Here is a 25360-nt window from a genome sequence, read left to right as displayed (position 1 = left end):
AAATGACTGTCTGGTGGCTAATCTGATCTGACAGATAACATCTAATGACGCCCGAGTATTTCAGCCAGGCCTGCCACTTCGTAAAGAGAGCCCAGATTGTGCAGTGTTGCATAATTTTCTTAAGTTCCTGAAACTGACCCAGTGAGCTGCTGGCGTCTTTTCAAATACTGCAAGATTAGCTTGCAGTGATATTGTATCACTCATCGCTGGTGCACTGGAGCCCTTTTGTCCCCGGTAGTAATCCGCTTGTGCTGAATGCCACAAAAAGTAGTATACTGTTTCAAAACAATGACGGATTACCTCCACTTTTGACAACTGAAAAGATGTTGGCAATTCCCTGTAGCCTGGTCTTTTGTTCTGAGAACGGTCTTTTGTTACATGGCCCAGTTCCCTTTGCTTTGCGTTAAAGAAAACGTTCCGGAAACCAGGCTCCCTGACAGCAGGTGGTTAATACCCATCTATTTTCTTAAAAAACCATAATTGGACTGATGGAACTTTGGTTTTACTTAGTGACTTTACTTGGCATATACAAACCTACATTTATTTCTTTTTCAAATTATTAGCAGTAAAATAGAAATATTAAGAGTTTGATTCTTCATGCCTGTCCATAATTATTCATACCTTTCGGGCCTCAGAATTGAGGCTGTTGGTGACAATACTGTTGGTAATAGTACTGTTAGTGAGTATCATCAAAAAGTACAAGCAGTTTCACACGGTAGAAACCTCAAGGGATGTGGCCAGAAGCCAAAGATATTGCCTCCTTTGGCAAGGAAAGTGTTTTGAGAGGCCAACAACAATCCATAAATCACCACCAATGCTATCCTGAAGAATATGAGTGAATCTGGGACCTAAATATATGTATCAAGAAAGACTCTCCAGTGGGCTTTGCACAAGCAGGTCTCCATAGATGCCAGTGAAGGAAGACTCCACTCCTCCAACCAAAGTGTACAAAAACTCATCCTTTCTTTGCAGAAATTTCTTTGTCAAAGGTTTAAGTATTTGGTTGTTTATTCTGTGGTTGGATGAGACAAAAATTGAACATTTTGGCCAATAGTGATGTGGCTTTCATTTGGCACAAGCCTAAAGGCAAAGCATGCAACCTGAAGCTAACACAGTCCTGACAGTCAAGCATGGTGGTTGGAAAAAAATGTGTTGGGAACTTTGTCAAAGTACATGTAGATGGCATACTGAAAAAGGAGGAAAACATCACCAGTCTGTGGAAAAACATAGCCTTGAACAGCACTGGACATTCCAAGACAACGATCCAAAATACACTGCCATGCTGATTATGATAACAGTGTTAATGTTTTGGAGTGGCCAATCCAGAATCCAAATCTGCACCCAATCAAGTATCCATGAAAGGTGTCCAAGACCTGAATGATGTCAACATGGTCAAGCGAGCCTTCCATCCTCAAGAACCCTGATACCTATGCAAAAGAGGAGTTGGCCAAAATCCCCATGGAGACATGCAAAACTTGTTAGCAAGTATAGAAATCATTTGGAGGCTGTGATCACAAACAAAGGCTTCACCATTGATTTCTAGGTAAGGGTGTGAGTAAATGACTAGACACTGTTTTGTAAATCTGTCAAAGCTACCAAACATACTGAATACCTTGACATTTCTCTTGCAGTACTTCCTACAGCCTTTTGTCACCTTCTTTTGTCATTTAATCCAGAATAAACTTGTTCCTCAAAACAAAATGATTCATGTATCCTGACTTTGTTATGGGCATGAATAAATTTGGGCGTAACTGTATGTCGGAAAACTGTTTAATAGATTGTCCCTCTGCATTCAACAAAATGTAACCTCATATTCTGATCAATAAATTACAATCGGTAACGATCCTTCTTTGTTATTGTGGGTTTGTGATTTTTAATACCAGGATCACAGAAAGTGTTCAAACAGGATCCCGTGTAATACAGAGCTCCTCTGTGTTGCATTTTTTTGCCATTGCTTTCAATGTTTTGTAGTAGTTACTAGGATGCAGTGATAATTGTACTCTAAAAAATATGCTGAAGACACGTTGTTGATGGGTTTGATTTCCAGTAATGATGAGACTGCATATTGGGCTGAAATTAGTCTGTTTGTAAGCTAGTGTGATGAAAATCATTTAAAACGTTAAAAAAAAAATACATCTTGAAAACTTAACTTTCGTCAAACATAGGAAATTATTTTTGACTCATGGAAAAGTAAGAATGCTATTACACCTGAAGATCAGAAATGAAGATGTAGAGTTCTTATTGATGACAATATCTCAGGCTTTGTATTTCAGAGAACTTTAACTAAGGAAATAAATATGTGCTTGGTTGGTCTTAAACATGTGTTTAAGACAGGCTTATGAGAATGGACGAGACAAATTGCAGCTTAGGCATTATCAGCATTCATTCTTCTGAGCAAGGTCTTAAATGTTAGTTTATGACTGGCCAAGCACACAATTATTCCCATTCACACAATTATTCCCATTCATAAACACCTTTTATTCAGAGAGTCAAAAGAAGTCAACATTTGATGGATTTCCAACGATTTTTTGGTTTGCTCTAAATCTTTACTTTAATTTTGCCAAACACCCCCATCCATTTTATGTTATATTCCTTTTGAAAGTTGTTCAATAGAATCCCTTCGATGAACTTGTTGTGCGCATGGTGCGTTGCATGCAACAGACTCCTGACCAATCAGACCCCATTAAACTATCTCCTATCCATGTGCTAGAGCATAATTTATGCACCGGGCATTATCACTTCCCAGTGGGCATTATCAAATGTTAATACATGGTAATGTGTTATATTTCGACCAATAGGAGTAGAAAAACTGTCCCAGATATTTATGAGAGGAAACATTAATACTCAGAATCATGGACATAACAAAGCGGCCACTTGCCCCTGTTTTCCTCTTCCAGAATTGTCAGACTAATGTAATTTTTTTCTCTCTCTTTCAGGTAGTTTATTCGCACCGTGCAATTTTCCTTTTGGTTTTCAACCTCACGCATGATTTGGACAAAGCAGCAGTTTTTGAAGTTACTGGATCTAATGGGCAGGTATTAAAGCTACTCATAATATCAACATGTAGTCTGGTTTTTATTGTGTTCAGTGAGGATTGACTGTTGCTCTTCTTTCTTCAAATTCAAAAACAACATATATTTGTTATGCTTTGGCTTCTTTTGTTTGCACTTTTTGTTCTTAGACATATTTGCTCTTTAGTTGATTAAACCTTCTTTAAAAGTTTATGATTGATTAATCAAAATCATAATTGAAAGGGAAGGATTAATTGGTCAAAAAAAGTTTTAAAGTAAAGGCCCTGTGTGTGGAATGATCCGCACATTTACATCCACATCCATTTTGATTCCCACTAAACAACTTGAGTCTGATAGAACTGAAACCCGTTCGGTAAGACTTTTGGGGTAGAAAAGGGTACATTAATGTTACCCCATTGCCTCATATTAGTAGTTCTGTACTGAGTTGAGATATGTTTTTCTGTCATTTTGTTGAAGGCCACTGAACAACATGAACTGACTAACTTGGAATGCATGAATCTTTGGATGCAGACAGTACACATGTACACCAGTACTGCCAACCAGTTCTCTCAGAGAACATCACCTGCAATTATCATTGTTGGAACTCATAGAGGTAGCCTTGGCAGAGAAACAACGGAACAGGTAGACCATTAAAAAAGAGTCCAGATGTACTGTACAATGTATATTCATAAACACTGCTCTCGGACAAGCATTGAGGATGCAGTATTTATGAATGTATGTCGGGTCAGGGCAAAACCTGTAATTGAAATTAACACCTCCCCGATGCAAAGTACATCTTGCAAATAGTTTTATGGTGCCCCCTGCTACATCTGACTTGGGCTGGCCAGCCGACCCCGCCAGGCTCGTTGGTTGTGTGGTTCAGACGTATGCACTAGTAAGCAGGAGGTAGGTGGGTTCGAGTATAGAGTGTTGATGAATATATGTCATGAGGGACAAAACCCGTAATTAAAAAGAGTCAGGATTCACGTACATGTACATTCACCCAGTACTGCCTGTGTATCAATTAAGCTAATACATGGGATTGTATGGAGCGGTGTATGATAGGTGCAGCCATAATCAGGTCCTGTCTCCTGCAACTACGGCTTCCAATTTTGATCAAAAGAGGCAGTGGTGGAGATCCGTAGCCAGTGTTCGATATGTGTGCATGCTGTAGTCTCACATGGAGATGCTGCACCGCCTGTTGCCAACATAGAGTGCAAATATTTCTTGTTAGGGTTTTCCTGAAGATATACCTCTTATATATATTTCCAATAGACGTTAGTAATGACACGCAGGATGAAGCCAAAAGTAAAAGGGTTTTTATAAAGTAATATTGAGCTATTTTATGCAACATCATCATTAGAAGCCAGTATTGATCCTTGACATCATATAAACTAATAGTTAATGACACCATTAAACCCTACTGAATTCTACACTATTCAAATATCAACTGGAATGCAAGAATGCATTGATTTATTTACATGAAGAGAGGAAATAAACGGATTCCACTCCTTGAAAATGGCTACTGGGTATTTGATTACATAAGATAATTGACTTACAAAATAATTCATCATACATCTCGTTTCTATCACAAAAGCTAAATGGTGTTTCAGTGTATGACCCTAAACAATAAGCAAAACTAAGTTGAGGAAGGAAATGTGTGGATTGTTTGTTCAGCTTATGCCTTACTGTATTACTTCAAATCCTAAAAGTCATGGTATTCTGTCTTTATACCATGAAAGGATGCCAGTTGCAGCCACAACTACCTGATACTAGCATATATTAATCCTAAGTCTGTTGTGAACTAGACATGCCTGACTATTCCTATGAAATGTTCTGTTTTACCTGATTTGTTTAGGTGTACATGTGTATATTTTTCCCACAGGTTGCTGCCAAGTTTTCAAAAATCAGGGATTTGCTTAGAGATGCTCCATATAGGCAGCATGTCATGAGTAGGCATTTTGCAGTAGAGAACAGCCTTGAAGACTGCAGTGATGCTGAGGTAAGACCTTTGATGTAGACTGTGGGCTTCTTCAATCACTATCCAGTTCATAAGTGACTTTGGTATGCACACCCATGCACTACTGATGAACAGACTTGAGATTGAACTCCTGACTGACTAGTGATGGACTTGACTGAAGTCATCTATCTTATTACCCTGGGAAAACCTTAAAGCGTAACATGGGCATTCCAATAAAATTGAAAGATATTAAGAGAAATTATAAAATTGATAAAAATTTATAAGCAGAATGTTAAAACTAGCTTGATTAAAATTGATGCATCATGTTGCCTGTCCTAATTTCTCTAGGCCATATTTCAAGTTTAATTTAGTTTAGTTAAGTTAGCCCATGAAGAATGATGTGCTTCTTGTAGTGCTAGTTATACATATTTTTCCATAGCCAATTTTTTCAGTGATGACACTTATATACTGTATATTGTGTTTCATATCTGCCATTTCACATCCTGTATCTTGCACTTTTCTTCCAAACCAACATGCTGCCAAATGTGTTTGCATTGCTGGCATGTGAACTTCTGCCATTGCTGTGATATAGTCACAGAGTGTTTCCTTTTGTGTATGTGCCTATACATATTTATAGCGTTTGTTGTGCAACATCAGGTTGGTTGTTTGGAAGTGTATTCTGTTCAACACAAGGTGTGAGAAACAAGATGCTAGATTTGAAATGTGATGAAAGGTTTGTAACAGGATATGCGAGATGGCATATATATAAACTGCACTGATACAACAATAAGCTTCATGTGCTAATAATAACAATCAGCTAATGTGCATCATTAAAAAAATCCTATAAAATTCTAAATATAAATGCATAAATGATATGGCTTGGAAAAATGGCTTTTTACCCCACTATTAAATGTAGCTGACCTAGATTGTTTCATTTCTAACATATGTAATAGTGGTATTTTCCTTTTCCTGGATTTTTTTGTATAGGGGTAGTTTCACCTACAGTATGTTAATTTGGTGACAAGGACTGCGTTTACTCTGGATCCTGCTGTGGGGGACCAGGATCCATGAGGTTAATAAATCCTGGGGGTGCTAACCACAAATAAATGGCGCTGCATTTACACCAGATCCTGATCCTGCTTTCAGTGTTGTATTCGAGTCCAGTCACAAGTCCAGTCACAAGTCCAGTCACAAGTCCCTTCAAAAGGCTAGTCATAAGTAACAGGGTGAACAATGACAAAAGAATGCTTTGTCACAGCTCATTTGAATGGCTTGTGAATTGGCTTAAGACTGAATGTCTTGTAATGGACTTGTGATGGACTTACAGTTACTTGCAGGGACTTGTGATGGACTCGAATGCAACACTGCCTGCTTTGATCCACCTTTTGGAACAGAAGGAAGGTCACTGAGTATATGCTGTTGCCATGCTTGCGATCATTTTTCGAGCGCCATACAATCAGTGCAAAATCTTAAGCTTGACAGGCCTACTGGCTTTACTTATTGTCTACTAAGGCACATCTAGGGGTATTTGCCGTTCGTTTTTGCTTTAACTTCTTGTTGATGCTTGGCCCAAATGCCCACAGGTATTTAATCTAAATCTAACCTTAATCAGATGTAATCATCTTATAATCTAAAGCACATGTAAACATGACCATGATGGCAGCTGCCTCGTAGAGTCTGAAATTGTTTGCACAGTTATGGAAAACTGCTGGTTTCATGTGGTTGTCAGAAATTGACCCGTGTATAAAGGCACTAGTGACATTTTATTCCTCTTCATGTGCTGTCCCTTCAAGTCAGGTTTTTAAAAATTGTTTTTGACATTTATGTCATTGCAATCCTTGTGAGTAATTATTGAGATTTGGCCCTAGGTTTTGACACTTTGTATACATTTAATAGCAAAATGAGAGTAGTTTTGCTCAGTTGTTTAGAATAAGTAAAGTTTGGGGGTATACAACAAACAGTTTGGTTGGAAAAAAAAGCCAATATCCCAATGAAGATGTATGATACCTTAAAGTGTGTCCTGGAGTGGAGTTGTTTTCTCACCCGCATACTGTATAAAATTTTGTCACAAGTATTATGTTATATCTGAGACCAAGTCTTGAAGTTTAAGACCTTACAACCTTGGAACTCAGCCCAAACTCCTGAGACATTGCCATTTGAACCTGTAATTTCATCTATTCCTGTATACTGATGCTTTTTCTTCTGCATGTTCAATCCTTAGATTGTAGGTTTAAGGACACTGATAGAGGATTTGTGCTTTTCAGAGGATATGAGGGAGGAGATCCCTCTGAAATGGCTGCAGTTCGAAGAGGCCAGATTACGTAACCCTCCTGTTATGTCTGTTGCTATGGTGAGTCCATTTGTCTGTACATTCAATCTTTGCTGACAGTGTACCCTATTTTATACATGGAGGTTGAACAATAACTTGTTCATTACCACTTCCTCTGCTATATTCCGTAGCCATTCTAGGGCTTTAATTCAAACCAAAGAACCTTTTGAGTAATAACTTTCTTTTGTGTTAGTGACACACTCATTTGGGTGATTCAGTGTACATTAGGTTGCATGAAAAGTGAGAGACCTTCATCTGTTCCCCCATGTGTGAGTTCTTCTTAACCTTAAATACCTAGCGTGGACTTGCGAACAAAAGATGTCTACACAGTTTAGGAAGGGAAGACGTTTTTTGGACTTAAACATGTCCACAGGACATTTCCCCTTCTCTGAAAAAGAAATTTAGAGACATTTTGGGATTAAGGTTATCTGTTGCAAAAAAAGAAGAGATAAGTCAAGGAAACATTTACATAAATCCAGCTTAAACAAAGATGTTTCTGCTTTCAAATAAAGATATTCAACAGTAGAGGAAAATAGAACCGATTGGATTAAAATCCCAGGGGAGCCCTTCTTGAACTGAAGAAAATGGGGTCTTCTGCTTTCATCCTATCTCAAACAGCCACTAAATATGCAAATTCCTTTGCGTCTGATTCTATTCACTAAATTCTTGATCAACCATAGTGTGCCCTCTAGTCCTATGATGTGTAGCGGAGTGGCCGCCATGTTCGCCCTTCTTTTCCTTAGCATTGATTCTTAAGTGATGTATCAATTTTGGCATCTTCAAGTTTTTCATTTTCTGTTTTGCCACCATATTCCTGTGTTATTTTGATCAACCGTAATGTAATGTAAAAAAAGGAAAATTCAACATATTGATATGTGTTTTCTTGTTTTTGTCGTACTTTCTTCCCTCTCTATGTGTATGCATTTCATAGATTCTCACATTGACTTTACATTGCTTTAACGCCGAGAGATATACATAGGGTTAATGGGTTCCGTGAGGTGGTGCGAGCAACTTGATTCCGTAGTACCCCGCTCTTACCCTATAGACCAACAGGAGTCGGTCTGCGGAAGATTGAGTGGCATTCCCACTATACTCTGCTATACTTTTGATTCTGCACTAATTCCTGCTGGCAGTAACATCCTCTGTCTAGTTCAGGGTTAGGCCATGGCACACTTCAAGGGTCTGAGCTGTAGTAAATGCGATATCTGAATGCGAAGTTCCCTAACTCTACCACCTGGGCATCGCAGTCAACGATAGTGCAGAGTGGCACTGCACTTGGGGTTGAAATTTCCCCTGCACACTAGGTCTAGGTGGTGCCTACATACCATGCACCTAGCTTCCCAAGCATTATTACCAGGCAATGACATCCAGCAGCTGTCTCTCCTCCACCAACGCCTACCATAGACCACACTGACCCACCAGTATGGCTGACAAGGCCCTGTGCTGGGACTGCCTCATGCCATGTGCCACAGTCTTCAGATGTCGTTTTAACCGGTGCATCCGGTCATGACATGGATGCTACTCCCTCGTGGGCTGACAGCCATCCGGGGCGGCCCCTGCAGAAACCACTCCTGGCCACGCGGGCATAGCCCCCCACGTCCCGGGTGGCTGAACTGCCATAAGTCACAGCCCTTCCCATTCATGCGGCATGACTCAGATGGCTTACTGTTGGACGACCCTACACCGCCCATGTGCAAGTCCTACTGAGTGCCCCATGCCTGGATCTGCCGTCCTCAGTCACTCTTCATCAGGGGCATCCAGGTGTTGGTAGACACTACATGCTACCAGGTCGTCCCCTGCCTTGTCTGGTGCGGCCCCAGTGGATGCAGTGCTGGCATCCCAAATCACATCTCAAAGCCAACACTGAACACTGCTCTCAGAGAACGATTCACCTAGCAGAGCAGACTCTGTATTGCAACGTGACTGGGTCAGTCTTTCAAGATACTCGACAGTCTGCATACTGACCTCCCTGCCTCAACAGAGAACATCTAGTTACTGTTGTTCTGCACCAGACTCCCTCACCTACAGGTCTTGGTCACAGATAAACTCTTTCAACAAAGTAGGGTTGCTTGTTTACACACCCCTCTCTGTTACCTAATCCTGGCAATTCTGCCAGAATCGGCCAGGATACACATCTTTTATTAATTTTGTTCAGGCCTTCCAAACACAGACAGACAGACAGCCCGACAGACAGACACAGACAGATGGATAGTTTATTCTCTTAAAATGATGAGATGTGGCAATCGAGATTGAATTGCGTCAAGTTAGAGCAAAAAATTCCATTAAGCATTACTTAAAATACATCCAGTTAAAAATACACATAACATATAAAATTACAAATAATGGACATCATTGCTCAAAAGCCTATTTATAAATCCCCAACAAGGCTGTGTATGCTATATCAGTACTCTCAGATATGCAAACCTCAGACCTCCTCTAATTATCATCTTCCATTAAGATACTAACATCCTCTTTGCTCTATCGAGAAAACATAGCTTTTATGAAGTTAAATTAAGTTAAAAAATAAATGGTTCATAACAGACAAAAACCAACAATGACCACAGACAGGACCCCCACCAATACGCGTAGACAATGACAAGGACAAAACAGCAGGGATGTCAATAACATCAGTACTAATTCAAGTCCATTTTACCACTTCAAAATAAATAATGGCCACAACCTGAGGAAACTGTTAGAACCACAAATTAATTAAAAGATTTGAGAACAGACCAGAGATTGACAACTCCCAAAATTTGTCTAATAACAATAAAAAGAATACTTGGTGAAGATTGTTTAAAGGTTACAAAATCCATGGACCTTGAACAAACCAGTCATCACAACTTAAAAACAAAGAACAATTTAAAAAGATAGTTGAAGAACATATCAGAGACCAGTCATCAACTTATTAAGTGGAATCAATTACAGTTAATTAAGTCAATAAGGTAGGGTACTGCACTGCTCTTAAATCTATTTGTTCTACATTGCAACTGGGGAACTCTGGAATTTCGAAGAACTTTATCATTGCTTGGTCGAGTGGGGATAATATAATTCAACTTTGAGTTTGCTTTTACATCTGTGGCAAATTTGAGGCATGACGCTGTTCATCTATCACTCAAAGTAGTTATACGAGGGATACCTAGGGCATGTTGATAATGATTGTGATCGGATCTTAATGTAAGTTTGAGTGAATGTTTCTGTACACGTTCAAGAAGATTTGCATGATGTTTAGTTATTCCACCATTCCAGAGTGGTAAAGCAAACTCTAGAAGGGGGCGCAGGTATCCCTTATAAACTGTAAGAAGATCCTGTACCAATAACCTGTGGCCTTTCAGAACACGGATCACGTGTAACTGTGCATTTGCTCATTGCAATATTGAATAAAATTAGCATCCCACTTGAGATCCTTCTGTATATGTATGTGTACACCCAAGAGTTTGACTGTTTGTGATTGCTAGAGCTGTTGATTATATATGCTAAAAACTGGTGGAACCCCGGGATCCCTCATAAAGTTGATCTCCATTGATGTACATTTGGCAGGATTGAGCTTCATGTTGTTGACTTGAGACCACTGGACAAGGGACTCAAGGGCCTCTTGCATTTTTGGACGTTCATTTGATGATCGGGTCTCCACTATACTCAGATCATCTACATACTTCCAGTACTGTATGGAATGATGGTGGTTTTGGCAAGCATCGTTGACCATTGCTAGGAATATGATTGGTCCGAGGCGAGTTCCTTGCGGAACACCAGCATGTACATCAGTCCAATCTGATTTGACTCTGTAATGCACGCACTGCATGGTTGCTAAGAAAATCACGAATCCAGCAGACCAGTGCAGGTTCAACCCCCAAAGCAAGTAGTTTAGTTATGATGATGTTGTGATTGATGTGATCAAAAGCCTTGCTGAAGTCAGTCAGGACAAGTGTAGACAATGTTTCAGTTCTCTCTGCATGTTGGAACAGTATGTGGAGCAAATCAACAAGATAGTGAGTGGTGCTAAACCCCTTACGATTCCCAAACTGTTGTTGATCTAAGTTAGGTGTTAAGTCCTCTAAGGTCCATCTGGCGACAAACCCTTCAAGGATTTTGGCAAAATGGTTGGTGAGAGCGATAGCCCTTATTTTATCCACCACTGCCGGAGATGATTGGGAACTAGAATGATGATAGCCCTTTTCCACAGGTCAGGAGCCACTCCACTGTTAAGGGATGTGTTGAATATGTGGATCAACAGGGTGCCAAGTTCATATGCGAACTCTCTGATGATGCGAGTGGGCACATTATCCGGTCCTCCTGATTTGCCGACTTTGACTCGTTTCAGTTGACGATACACCTCCTAAGGTTGGACGTTTGGTGGGGATGCTTGCGATGGCAGGTAGGCTGGTAGTTGAGCAGCATCAAGTGGTTGAAGATCATCAGTGACAGCCACAAGGAGCTTGTTGATGTGGTTAGCTACTTCGTCTGGGCTTGCTAGCTCTTGACCTGGCACGTTAATAATTGTTTCTGTTTGACGGCCATGGATGATAGCTTTTATTCCTCTGTACCACCCAGCTGGATTGGAGGCCTTATGTGTCTGTATTCTGGTGACATAGTGTTCCTTTTTGCAAGATGTATGGCTTGAATGACTTTGTTTCTCATTTGTTTCCACGTTCTGTGTTGCTTATGATGAAAGGCATTTTGTCACTTCCTGATCATTGATTTAATTGAAGGAGTCATCCATGGTTTGTCCTGCGAGTGTAATTTGATCGAGTAAATTGGAAGGTAGTAGTCCAAGGCCCAATTCAATACATCTTAGAAAGCCTCATATTGTTGGTTGGGTTCAGTGGCTTTCAGAACAGGTGACCAGTCATAATTGCAAATCCACGTCTCGAATTGACAAATGCCTGAATCACGAAGTGGTCTTGTGATTTGTATTCTGGTAGCATTTTCTTTCTTGCTTTGTGCAGTAGGCAACCACAAAATTGCCTTGTGGTCACTTCTTCCAAGTGGAGAACAAATTTGCGGCTGTTTGTAGTAGGTTGATAGGTTTGTGATGATTTTGTCCTGGGTTCTGTTTTCCCTTGTTGGTTTATGAACAATCTGCTTGAACTTGGTATCAGCGAGCAATGGCTTTAAATCAAGTCTCCCATGACTATGATTCCTGCATGTAGGTGGTTGCTTCGAGTATTGTCAAGTGTGTCATTTAGATGGTCAAGAAGTAAATCTGCAGCAGGGCTGTCTGGGGGATAATACACTACAGCTATAACCAGATGAGACAGTGATCTTGGAAGGCGATATGGTTGCACCTTTACCCATAATACTTCAAGGCCCTCTGGTACAGTAATATGTACCTGTAGTTGTTCAGAAGCCTGCTGCTGATGCCTCATTTCTCTGGATTCCTAGTATACATCTATACCAGGAGTTCACAGCTCTCTGTTTCATGGCGTGACAAACAGTGTAGAACTCCAACTGAACTCTTTCTTCTTCTACGCAACATGGAACTGCAGTCAACAATCAAATGTAGCTACCGTTTGGTTTCACAACTACCCAATGTGCTTCCCCCATCGACTCAGACAGCACTGACCCTAGGTACCCTCTTCCTGGCATGTTCATTCAGTGTTTCCTTCCAAATAGCCCTTAAACATCTTCTCCGAGGAATGTTTCTTGAGTGTTCTCCTACCAAGGGACTAATTCCTTCCTGGGACCTGTCAGTTGTCCAACTACTTGCTGGTCCTGTCTTTGAGCCCCTCTGTGAAGCATCGATCAACTTGATGGTGAAACTGGCATTTATACTGGCAGTTACTACCTTATGCCGAGGCAGCAAACTGAAAGCTTTGTCCATCGCTGATGGCCTATCCGATGGGAACCCCACAGTGTTCGTCTCATCCCAGTGCTGGCATTCCTCACAGCCTCACATTGTGCCTGACATTACTAAACACACTGAGACCCCAGACAACAAGCCATGGTGCTCAGTATGAACTCTTAAATGGTACGTAGCAAGAACCAGAAACTCAGATTAATGACATCACAGCTCTTCATAACTACAATAAAACCTTACCTAGCTGCAACCAGAAACACTATAGCCAGTGGGCAGTTTCGGCCATCAAATTTGTTAACCCAGACTGGCCGAACTCTTTGGACAATCAGACTCAGTGCCTCATTAGGGCTCATGAAATCGGGTAGTATCGACCTCATGGGCCTACTTCTGGGGCGTGTCGATGGAGGAGATATGCAATGTAGCATGCTGGAAGATTTCATCTAGTTCACCACATGCTACCTCACCGATGTCTTGCAAAGGGACCCCTCACATGGCAGGGCTGTCCTGACATCAGCCGCATCAATGCTGAAGAGTTCCTCATTGGGCCGGGGCGGTCCACCACTGGAACTACCTACATGTAACAGCTCCTACCTGGTGAGTCTGCACTATGGCCCTTAAAGTTTATGTGCTCCTCTAACACACACTTTTTATGTAGTGTGTTTTCACCGCATCTCCCACCAAGGGGACAGTGCTGCTCTGCACGTTTAGTGACTGCTTGGGGTAGGATGAAAGCAAAAGACACCTTCCCCACAGAAATGTGGGTCAGGTCTGCTATTGAATACCTACCCCAAACAGTCACCTCCCTCCCATCCTTCCCCACTATTGGCTTGGATGGTACTAATACCTGAAAAGAAGGACGATCATGGTGGCAGCTCTTCTGTGCATTATAGGATTAGAGGGCACATTATGGTTGAACAGCATGCCTCTACAGATAATAAATTATTAATTTGTGGAGTAACTTTTTTATGCATATATTTAATTTTTGAAAAAATTCAAGTCATAGTTTAGGCATGGGCTTGGTGAGGTCTTTGTATTCCCTAACACGTTATCTTAATTAAGAAAATTAGGCAGAATAATAGAGAATTTCATGAACAAGATTGCATTGGAACTGGGTACTTAACCACCTGGCTCCATATTATTGGACTGGATACTAGTAACCAACAAATGAAAGCTTTGGAAATGTTTTTTGGGGAAAGGTTTTATATCAAAATCAGCCTACATTTTATGCCTGAGTGAATGTCATGGTTACTGGTATGTACATTTAAACACAACAAAGGATGCTGACTGCTGCATGTTCGCTTGAAGAAACACTTGCATATAAAATAATGTTGGGGAAAAGTGATTAAGTTTGCATGATAATTTAAATGCAGTCATTCATTTTACAACGTAGATATAAAGTGATACAGTTTTTGATGTCCAGAGGTTGTTAAGGATCATTTTGGGTAAGATATATTTATATTTTGAATATGTTTGGCTGAAACCTTTTTTTTTCTCTCCCTTTTTTTCTGTGTAGATTTTCAGGTTGGGTTCCTTTTACCGACTCCCATGTTTTACTTCAGTACAGATCTGGGTTTTCATACCACATACATGTAAATGCAGACCACTAGTTTCTACAGGTGTCTTTGTAAAACAGAAACATTAAAATTTACCAAATTTTTTTTCAGGTCCGTCAAATTCTTCAGAAATCTATTGGAGACTTTTCCAATGCTGAGCTATTGACAATGCTGAAATTCTACCATGATATTGGTCAGATTCTCTTCTTCGATGGACAGACAGAGGCCCATCCAAACCTGATGCACATGGGTGGTATTCTTGCTGATCGATGTTGGCTGATCAAGTTGTTCAGAATGTTTCTAGCTGTCCCTAAGCTAAAGGATCAGGTGAATTCATTGCGTTCTTAGCACGTCCTTTAAGTTGGATGAGTACAAAACAAGTTGAAGTGAGAAATGGTGTGTTCCATGTGGTACGTTCTGCTTATTGTTTACCCACCAAGTCAAAATGAGAGTAAAGTTGCACTCCACTGTTATGGTGTATAATAAAAAAATTGAAGGGGGAGGTTGATTTTGGGGCTTTATAATATTTGGAAAAGGTAACACCCTTCTATTTAATTCCCAATTTTTAACGGGATAATATATTTAAAAACCTCATTTTCATACTAATTTTTGATGGTAGCATTTTTCGTGCCTGGACAGAAATGTTGACACAATGTTGGAAACAAAGCTGTAAAGCCACTGGAAAAATGCCACATTTACACCCTACTTTTACCCTGAGTATTGGAAATGCCAATATCTCCAAAAAAAATCCTATGTTTGGCTCATTTTGTGGTGACATCACATTGTCTTTCCAAAGTCAGATCTTAAGCCACTGCTAATTAGTGTTGCTCATTCCAGAGTTTCTGATACATGTTAGTTTTTAGATTTTTAGTTCATATGCATTTAGATGTCTGGGGAAAAAATGAAACAGTTGTTTGAAAAGAACAATTACCCCGATCTAGACAGAGTTAAAAAAAGGTTATCATTGACGTGTCAATTCTTCCCCACAAAGTCACGGTATGAATAACTATGATCATGAAAATCAATGATAAAATTTGCCCGTTAAAAAAATAAAATAGTTGTGGGACGCACTGGTACAAGCAACCCGAGAAAAGAGAACTATTCTAGATTTTGAAATAATTATGGATCTGACTGGTCCCAATTTCTTTCGGATCACAATGTAAAGCTGTATGGGGCCAAATTTGATGCTCAAAATCAGTTCCTTCAAAAAATCACAAATTTTGAATGTTGTTGGTAACAATTATGTGCTTTCAGCGAGTAGTTTTTACAATCATGGAATGTAATTTTTTAATTTTTTTTAATTTTGTTTTTGTATTTTTGTTGCTGTGCTTTTTATAAAAATGTCTCAATTATTCTTAGTCTATCTTTTTCCTAATTAAGTCTCCAGCATTCACAAGATCTTGGAAAAGGTTAAATGAAGAGGGAATTCTGGAGGAAACTTTGATCAACCACTTGTGGAGCGGTACACTGAATGAGATCCAGGAATGGCATGTTGGCGATGCATTAGATACAAAGCAGGCCTTGTTGAGCCTCATGTGCAAGTTGGACCTTCTCTGCGAACGATATTCACTCCATCAGGTCTGTGGTTCATTCTCTCAGTCAAGCCTCGGATCCATTCCCTCAGTCAAGTCAGTCTGTAATCCATTCCTTCAGTCAAGTCAGTCTGTGATCCATTCCCTCAGTCAAGACAGTCTGTAATCCTTTCCCTCAGTCAAGACAGTCTGTAATTCATTCCCTCAGTCAAGACAGTCTGGGATCCAGTCCCTCTGTCAAGTCAGTCTGTAATCCATTCCTTCAGTCAAGACAGTCTGTAATCCATTCCTTCAGTCAAGTCAGTCTGTAATCCATTCCTTCAGTCAAGACAGTCTGTAATCCATTCGTTCAGTCAAGACAGTCTGTAATCCATTCCTTCAGTCAAGACAGTCTGTAATTCATTCCCTCAGTCAAGACAGTCTGGGATCCAGTCCCTCTGTCAAGTCAGTCTGTAATCCATTCCTTCAGTCAAGTCAGTCTGTAATCCATTCCTTCAGTCAAGACAGTCTGTAATCCATTCCTTCAGTCAAGTCAGTCTGTAATCCATTCCTTCAGTCAAGACAGTCTGTAATCCATTCGTTCAGTCAAGACAGTCTGTAATCCATTCCTTCAGTCAAGTCAGTCTGTAATCCTTTCCCTTAGTCAAGATGAACCCATTCCTTCAGTCAAGTTAGTCTGTAAGCCATTCCTTCAGTCAAGTCAGTCTGTAATCCATTCGTTCAGTCAAGTCAGTCTGTAATCCATTCCCTCAGTCAAGATGAACCCATTCCTTCAGTCAAGACAGTCTGTAATCCATTCCCTCAGTCAAGACAGTCTGGGATCCATTCCCTTAGTCACGATGAACCCATTCCTTCAGTCAAGACAGTCTGTAATCCATTCCCTCAGTCAAGACAGTCTGGGATCCATTCCCTTAGTCACGATGAACCCATTCCTTCAGTCAAGACAGTCTGTAATCCATTCCCTCAGTCAAGTCAGTCTGGGATCCATTCCTTCAGTCGAGACAGTCTGGGATCCATTCCTTCAGTCAAGACAGTCTGGGAACCATTCCTTCAGTCAAGACAGTCTGGGATCCATTCCTTCAGTCAAGATGAACCCATTCCTTCAGTCAAGACAGTCTGGGATCCATTCCCTCAGTCAAGATGAACCCATTCCTTCAGTCAAGTCAGTCTGGGATCCATTCCCTCAGTCAAGACAGTCTGTAATCCATTCCCTCAGTCAAGTCAGTCTGGGATCCATTCCTTCAGTCAAGTCAGTCTGGGATCCATTCCTTCAGTCAAGACAGTCTGGGATCCATTCCTTCAGTCAAGACAGTCTGGGATCCATTCCTTCAGTCAAGTCAGTCTGGGATCCATTCCCTCAGTCAAGACAGTTTGGGATCCATTCCTTCAGTCAAGTCAGTCTGGGATCCATTCCCTTAGTCAAGACAGTATTAGATCCATTCCCTTAGTAAAGTCAGTTTGTAATCCATTCTTTCAGTCAAGTCAGTCTGTAAATCATTCCCTCAGTCAAGTCAGTCTGTACTCCATTCCTCCAATCAAGATAGTCTGTGATCTATTTCTTCTTTCAAATAAGTCTGTGATACATTAAATTCCCTTTTGTCAAATAAGTCTGTAATCCATCCCACTCAGTCAAATGAAACTGTTCAGTCGTGTCTTTCTGTTCTTCATCCCAATCAAGTCAGTCCACGCAGTCAAGTCATTCTGTGAAGTGTTCTCCTTAATCATGTCAATCTGTTCATTCCATTTGGGCATGTCAGTCTGTGATCCAGTTTATTCAGGCACATTAGTCTACAGCAGTGTTCAGACATTATTTTAGCTAAAAACTGTAAAATTAAATAGAATTGCTCACCATGGGAAGTCGGTTGTAAAATGAAAACAAACTGAGCGTTTAGACACCATGTTCACCACTTCATGCCGGGTGGAGTTAGCTGTATGCATAACCTGCTGCCGGGCAATTTTCATGATTTTCTGGTTTCAAGATTCTTCAAAAATTCATGTCTTCCTTTTCTGGACGTGTACACCCAAACGAATGACTGTCCTGTGGCAAGTTTAATCTGACAAGCAACCTCCATTGACACATGAGAATTGCAGCCAGGCCTGCCACCCAGTAAAGAGCCCCATTGTGCGATGTTGTATAATTCCTCTTTGTTCTGGAAATTTAGCCCAGTGCATTGCTGAAAATGGTCTCGCTATGTAGAGCGATTGACGGTTGACTCCAGTGTGAAATTTGCGGTTTAGTACAGTGGCATGTTTGTTCAACTTGTGCCCACAGGCAGAGGGCAGTGTAATAGTGGAGTGCATGCGGGCCATGAAGGAGAAATGGGTCATTCTATAAATTGCATCCTACTTTTGTTATTTGATATGGAAATATCACTAGAATTGATTTCAAGCTATTGCTATTTGTTTGGCAGGTAATTTTCATTTATTCATCACTCTTGGAAATTAGAAAATGTGCTCTGAACTGTCAGATATGACAGGGACACGAAAAAATGGACCCCTAATCTGTAGAATTACCTAAATACCCATTCCCTTCGGGGGCACAAGTGTGCTTTGCTTCAAGGTTGATTGTAAGACATGAGTGTGTGTCAATTTGAGGATTGATTGCTGGTAAGACCTTTCCCTTCCCATGTATAATTTCTACTTCCCCCTAAACTTTCCCATCAAATTTTATCACCCAAGCACTATTTCCCTTCCCACAGTGTAATTTTGTATTTCAACAGAAAACTTCCCAATCAATTTTTATGTAACAAATTTACTACTACAACTTGTAGAACTTTAACAAGGAGTCATTGACAGACAGAAATGTCTTGCTGTGGACTGTACACAGTGGAGAACTTCTCAAGGAGACGGTCGATGACCGGACACAACTTGAACAGGCAGTCAGGGCAGTTCTCCAACATGGCACCATTGTCATTGAAGTGCAGGGCCAGCAGGATGGCAAGGAACTGGTCTCAGGGCGTGACGGACAGGAACAGGCTTGTCTTCAGCAGTGGGTCAGTCGACCAGTAGCTGTGAAGGGTGGGGTGTTTTGTGATACCCATCATGATGCAAAGGCCCAGAAAGGCTTTCAGTTCTTGGGTATTCACATCAGTCCATGACCTTATCTGTGCCGATGTCATGGCAGGTCTCTGTTTGGCAAATTGGTTGGTTTCTTGGGCGATCTTGTGATACAGTACATCGTCAAAAACACCCCAAATGACTCACTGCAGGTGGAACTGCATTATTGGTGGGAGTTGGTGGCACCATCATTACCGGTAAAGCTGTACTTCAGCGGCGTGCTGTCCTCATCCTTCCACTGGAACGGTGAAGCACTGGTGCTTGTCGATGCGGATGCGGTGGCCTGTCTCTTTTGCTTGGTGTATAACGCTAAGTATACCTTTAAGCAGTGCATGGGCATTGTGGGGTGAGCTGTGTCAATCAATGTGGCAAGGGCACAGTGAATGCTGGACTGCTGTTTGTCTTCAAATGACTTCAAACAGCGCGTGGGCCATGAGGTTGAACTGTGTCATTCATCAGGCACATCAGCATAATGTTTTGTGAGTGTTGAATTTTTGGCTATTTTGTCTCAAAAATAGAGTGGCTAACTTAGCCTTTGAAAATAAATTGAAAAGTCTCTTTTTTGTGTGTGTTTTCTTCTTTTCCAAAATAAAGTAAACAAATTTTTATATCAAAAGGAAAATAAATTGACCACCTGGGTCATAAACAAAAATAAGATATGAAATGAAACGCCGTCGTTGTAGCTCACCAGAATATATTAGCTGTATACTACAACCCGGTTCACCACAACGACGTATGCGAAGAAAAGGATGAAAATTGACAACCGGAATCACCCAGAACGAAGCACAGGAACTCGGAGTAGTGAAGTGACCGCTGTGACCATCAGCAACACAGGAAAGAAAAAAAGAGAGGGACGCATGGCAGTGGGGGCTATTTAAAAAGAAATTGGTGATGCACTTCACCGCTCACGCTACGTAATTAACGAAAGGGCAATGAAAGAAATTCGACTAGGGGCTACTACAAATGAATGCTGCACAGCTGTATTGTTTTTACTAATGTGGCCAGATTCCACAAGGGTGCAGCGGTACCGTATCGCTCATCGTTGGAGTGCTGGAGCACTTTTATCCTTGCAGATAATCTGCAGCAGGTGCTGGCAGCGGCAAACAATGGTACTGTTTCAAACAGATGGACTACCTCTGTTAATGATCAGCACTCTGTACTGAGAGCTTATAAACCTTGATTGGCAAGTCCCAGCTGCTCGGTCTTTTGTTTAAGTATTTTCCAAGTTCGGTCACCCTAGCCATGAATAAAGGCCCAGTTCCCTGGCCCTGGGAACCCATTGTTGCCCATCAGTGATAAAATTACTTCCGCTGATGGCATAAACCTTTGACTGACAGCAAGTTAACTTTCTCTATTAAAGAAGGCCCAGCAACTTTGATTTTTTTTTTTTTAAGAAAGTTCCGATTTCTGGCACCCCGGCCATGAATTTACGGCCAAGGTCTCCAGTACTGGGAACTCCGGCAACAAGTGGTTAACATGGTGAGTTCAACTCACAATAGTTTATCTACTCATCTCAGGGTCATGTGTAACTTCCGCTCATTACATAATGCTCACACTAGATCATGTATATAACCACATAATTGTACAATAGAGCTGCATTGAAAGACATTCATCACATTCTTGCATACTCTTGAAGTGTTTGTACCACTGGAAAATAATCACTTTGCAGAAATCTACTGGATGAAATGTTGACTAATATTTGATTAATTATTAGTTGTTATTAATAATAACACACTACTTTTGCATGCATGCAGGGCACCTACCAACTAAGTTATGCCACATAAAAACCTTTTATATATTAAACTCTCGTCTAAAGCTGTTCAGACAGTGTACAAAATTTTTAACTGTTTAGCACTAAGCCAACTCTCTGAGTTGGTTTAATGTACATCACCATTTTAGTGGTGAGATAAAACTGACTCGGTTTAACTTAAAAGCATTCAGACCTTGCTTTAACATAAAAGTTCAACTACATGTAAGTGAGTTTAAAGGGTAGCTGCAATAAATTTGTTTGAATACAAACCTTCAAAATGTACCCTTGTATCCCCTTGTGTTAACCATATTTACAAATGTTGTTTCACTGTTTGGAAGGGTTTTTACTACCTTTTTGGCTTTTATGCTAATGAGATTTTCATATTCATGAGCAAAACTGTGATGTTATCCCAGGAAGAAAGCCTCAATGTTACATTGATTTGTACACAAACAAAGTCTTGCATTTTGGGTGAGTTTTCTCTTGCTGATTCATTGTCGTTTATGTGCACATCAATATGCAAGCATTAAACCAAATCTCAGAAATGTTTCAATAAGTAAATTCTGGGTCTTCAGCTTGAAAGGAACACTTTTTGAACTGAAATGTATCTTCCCTAGATGACATCACAGCAACAGTGCCCTCAGTTGTTTAGGAAAGCATAAATACCTTTAAAGTTTTGAAAAGTGCTTTTTTCAATGCATGTAACCAAATTGCAATGCAAGAAAGTGTTCACACAGGGCAGGTGACAACAAGTTAGAGAAAATGTATCTTATGATCCATTTAATAAGCCTTTTGTAAGTTAACTTTGACCCAGACCTGGTACTCTGAGTTCTTTAATTCACATATCTTGAATTCTCCATACTAAAACCACTGTTGCTATACCTCTTGATTCGGGGCAAGCTTTTGCTTAGTTACATAAGAGACACCTTGCAATAATACACTGTTTTCAATGGATAAGAAGGGCACGAAGGAACCAGTCCATTCCAGAGAAGGTGGTCGCTATGCTAAAGCTTGCCCCGAATCACAAGGTTTAGCAACGGTGTCTTTAGTCTGGGGAATTCAAATCTTTATGTTCATGTGCAATCAGATAATTCAGTGTACCAGATTTTATTCAAATTTAACTCGCAAATGGCTTATTCAGTCAAGTCAGTTTGCTGTGCATTCCATTCAGTCACATCTGTTTATGATATATTTATTCAAATCTTTTTTATTTACTTACTTCACCCTTTATGTGCTAATTTCTCTTACTATCCAGAGGGGTCCAGCAGGTGATCAGATGGAAACCAGTGATGTACAGGAAACCACCGAGAGAACATATTTTGTTCCAACTGCACTACATAAATCTTCCGTGATCAAAAGGGATCCACAGAATCCAGCATCTTACTTCATCTTTTATGTGGATTTCAAACAGATTGTACCTGGTATGTCTTATCATTTTGATTGATGAAACCACATCTGAAAAGCACGAATTCCTCAATGAATGATGCTGTATTGTAGGGAACCTTGGAGAGAATATAGAAATCATGCAAATTCCAATTTTGGTTTTCTTTCAAGTCTTGTCAGACATTTGTTGATTGCAGAGATGCCAACTTATATAACTTAATTTTTACAATTGTATGATCCAGACTAAGATTTTACAGTTTCCTACTCTGAGGTTCAACAACTCTATGTAAGCTAGCCTGGAGCCAGCCTCAGAAATGTGTTACTGGCATTCTGCAATTTGTGCGTACAAGGTGCATGAGTAGTGTTAGAAACCAGCAAGGTTGAACCACCCGCTCACCCCATTTAATGCTATGATGAACTGGGGTGAATAAGCACGCGTGCACTTCATTGGCAACGTGATATGTATGTGTTCATGCACTGTACATGTACATCATCATTGTTACACATGTGCATTATCGTCTTGACCATCACCATTGTGCTAAGTTGACTGGGGTGGAAGGTTTTCTTAGTTTTGATCCTGGGATTATAGGTGAGCAACTGGACTTTGTTTTGCCCAATGGCAACAAGTCAGCAGAAGTTCCGGGATGAATACACCAAAAATGGGCCTTTATTGCAAGGTCTCGTCATGGAGAAGCTTACATGTTTTGCATCACATGCAATGGTGACATAAATATTGCCCATGCTGGATCTTACAACATTAAGAAACACATTAAAACAAAAAAAAGAGCACTGGTATAGTGTTCCAGAGGTTGCAGGTTAAAATCCTGCTCCAGTCAATTGCTTTGTTCATCTTTTTAATTAAAAAAAGGCTTTTTACTTTTCACAGGCAGCTTTTATTACAACAAATTTCAACTCGAATTGTTTGAATGTGTTTCTGTTGAAATGTATATTAGGTAAAAGGTAATTCGGTATCGTGACAGGATTACACTTTTTCATTTTGAAAAGTTGGCATCGGGCCTGTGACAAGATGAAGCACTTTCCAAACTTTGACATTTCTTTGACAAACTGATATAAAAATATTGAAAATATTTCTGCTAGTTAGCTCACAGCACTAGGTTCCTCTATAGATGAATCCAATGGGCCATGTGTGAAAGGGCACCCTCATTTGACTCTGCCATTTAAGGGGCCATTCTGACCGGTTAAACACTACTCGCTACCAGTGTCAACTCCAATTTCAAGTGCCCTTGTTTAATGTTTTTATAGTTTTAGCATTAGGGCCTATTTCAGATGTATGTTTCAGTGCAATCGCCATGGATTCTTGGACGGAGGATGTTCATCAGTGGCCAAATTTTGAACTTCAGGGTGAGTTTAAACAAAAAACCACGGCATTGCAGTGCTCAGCCTAGACTAGGCCTACTTTATTAAATTCGGTGTTGGTGAGCAGAGAATGTATTGGTTCAGAAGCCATTTTATGTCATTAAAAAGGATAAAAAGCTTATTAAAAAATTATTAAATCTTTTTGACTAAGTGACCATTGACATTCTTCAATGAGTGAATTAGCTCACTGCCCCATTCCTAGTTAATTTCTGTTTGGAAAGGATTTTGTTTTTGTTGAATCAATTGTGGAAGAAAATTGTCGAACAGGAAATGATGGTGATGCATGTGTAATGAAGACCATGTCCTTTGTTTTTTGTTGTTGCTTTGTAATGTTTTTTGTCTCAACCTACCTTCAGCTAAATTAAAACTAAAAGGGGAACAAGGAAAATCTCTGCTCATTTGTATAAGCTTTAGCCTATTATTTGCTATTCACCTAACATTAACGATGTTTTGTTCACTCGATAGATATTTATAACTACTTTGTAAATGCCTCTGCATGCGATGAACAGCCCAATCAAAACTTTTGAAGCATCAGTGAGGGCATCAACTACCTGAACTCAGGATGGGTTGGCACAATTCAACACCGCTACAATGGAACAACATCCTGAGAGGAGAGGAGAGGAGAGGTGAGATTTTCTCAGCAAGTCACCAGCTATCATCAAGTGGAGATACGTGTTGACAAAGACAACAGAAAAATCAAGTCTGTTAAGTGTGAGTGCACTGCCTCTAAAGGTAATTGTTGCAGTTATTCAGCAGGCCTAGCCTTCAAGATAACTGAGGCATACAAGAGAGGTTTCATTAGCATTACCTGTACAGACAGTTTGTGGAATTGAAGCACTCAACAGTTCCTGACAAGTTAAAAACATTCTCAATGACATTCCAAAGTCAACAATAAACCATGCTCTTGCATTTGAGACTGATAATGATTTTAAAAAGCACCTGAATAGTCCTCACATATGTGGACTGTCATCCGTTAAAGGAACAATTTTGGACCAGATGCTGACATCAACTAGTGCACGTCCTAGTTATCCTGCTTCACCCCGTTCATGGGCTTCATGACTGCAGTCTTGAGTGTCAACCTTGCAGAGACTTTTTTCACAAGCATGCTCTGTTAACATACCATGATGCACGAACACTTGCATCCAAAACAGTTGACCAACTACACCTGTATCAGCCTTGTGGACATTACAGAGGAAGCTCCGAATTACCAGTAGCTCAGCTGCCAGCATTACAAAGAAACTAGATACAGATCCTACAAAGTGGATTACTAACCACATAAATCCAAGCTTTCTTGGAAATGTATCTACAGAGCATGGGCATAAATACAAAACAACTGTAAGAGAAGTCTTTGAAAAAAAAATGGAAAAAAGATACAAACTGCAGGATTGGTAGTGAACCCTAGTGAGAGTTGGCTTGGAGCAAGTCTGGATGGAATAGTTGATGATCAAATAACTCGAGAAATCAAATATCCCACTGAGAAGAGGTCAAAGCGGTAGGGTAGTACTGTTGCAGGACTAGTGGATAGTGGGATGTATGATGTTGGGAGTGATGGTACCTCTGTGACAAACTGCAGCAGCTAGTGGCTATTATACCCAGGTCCAATTGGCAATATATTGT

At 40.3% G+C, this 25360-nt stretch overlaps 1 protein-coding gene across 2 annotated transcripts in view; it reads left to right on the top strand.

The window, feature by feature from the left end:
* The window catches only part of LOC110980165 (uncharacterized), a 59356-nt gene that overhangs the window by 18524 nt on the left and 15472 nt on the right, over positions 1-25360 (top strand). For both annotated transcript variants that reach the window (XM_022236547.2, XM_022236548.2), the window contains 7 exons: positions 2937-3035; positions 3489-3653; positions 4897-5013; positions 7193-7321; positions 14759-14974; positions 16028-16225; positions 22239-22404. In XM_022236547.2, coding sequence (XP_022092239.2) covers positions 2937-3035; positions 3489-3653; positions 4897-5013; positions 7193-7321; positions 14759-14974; positions 16028-16225; positions 22239-22404 — 1090 coding nt within the window. The remainder of the gene's footprint in view (positions 1-2936; positions 3036-3488; positions 3654-4896; positions 5014-7192; positions 7322-14758; positions 14975-16027; positions 16226-22238; positions 22405-25360) is intronic.

This window comes from Acanthaster planci, linkage group LG12 (genome assembly GCF_054643075.1).
Source record: "Acanthaster planci isolate LZ-2023a linkage group LG12, COTS_SCS, whole genome shotgun sequence".
Taxonomy (NCBI): Eukaryota; Metazoa; Echinodermata; class Asteroidea; order Valvatida; family Acanthasteridae; genus Acanthaster; species Acanthaster planci.
The sequence above is the reverse complement of the archived record's forward strand: the minus strand, read 5'-3'. Positions and strand labels throughout refer to the sequence as shown.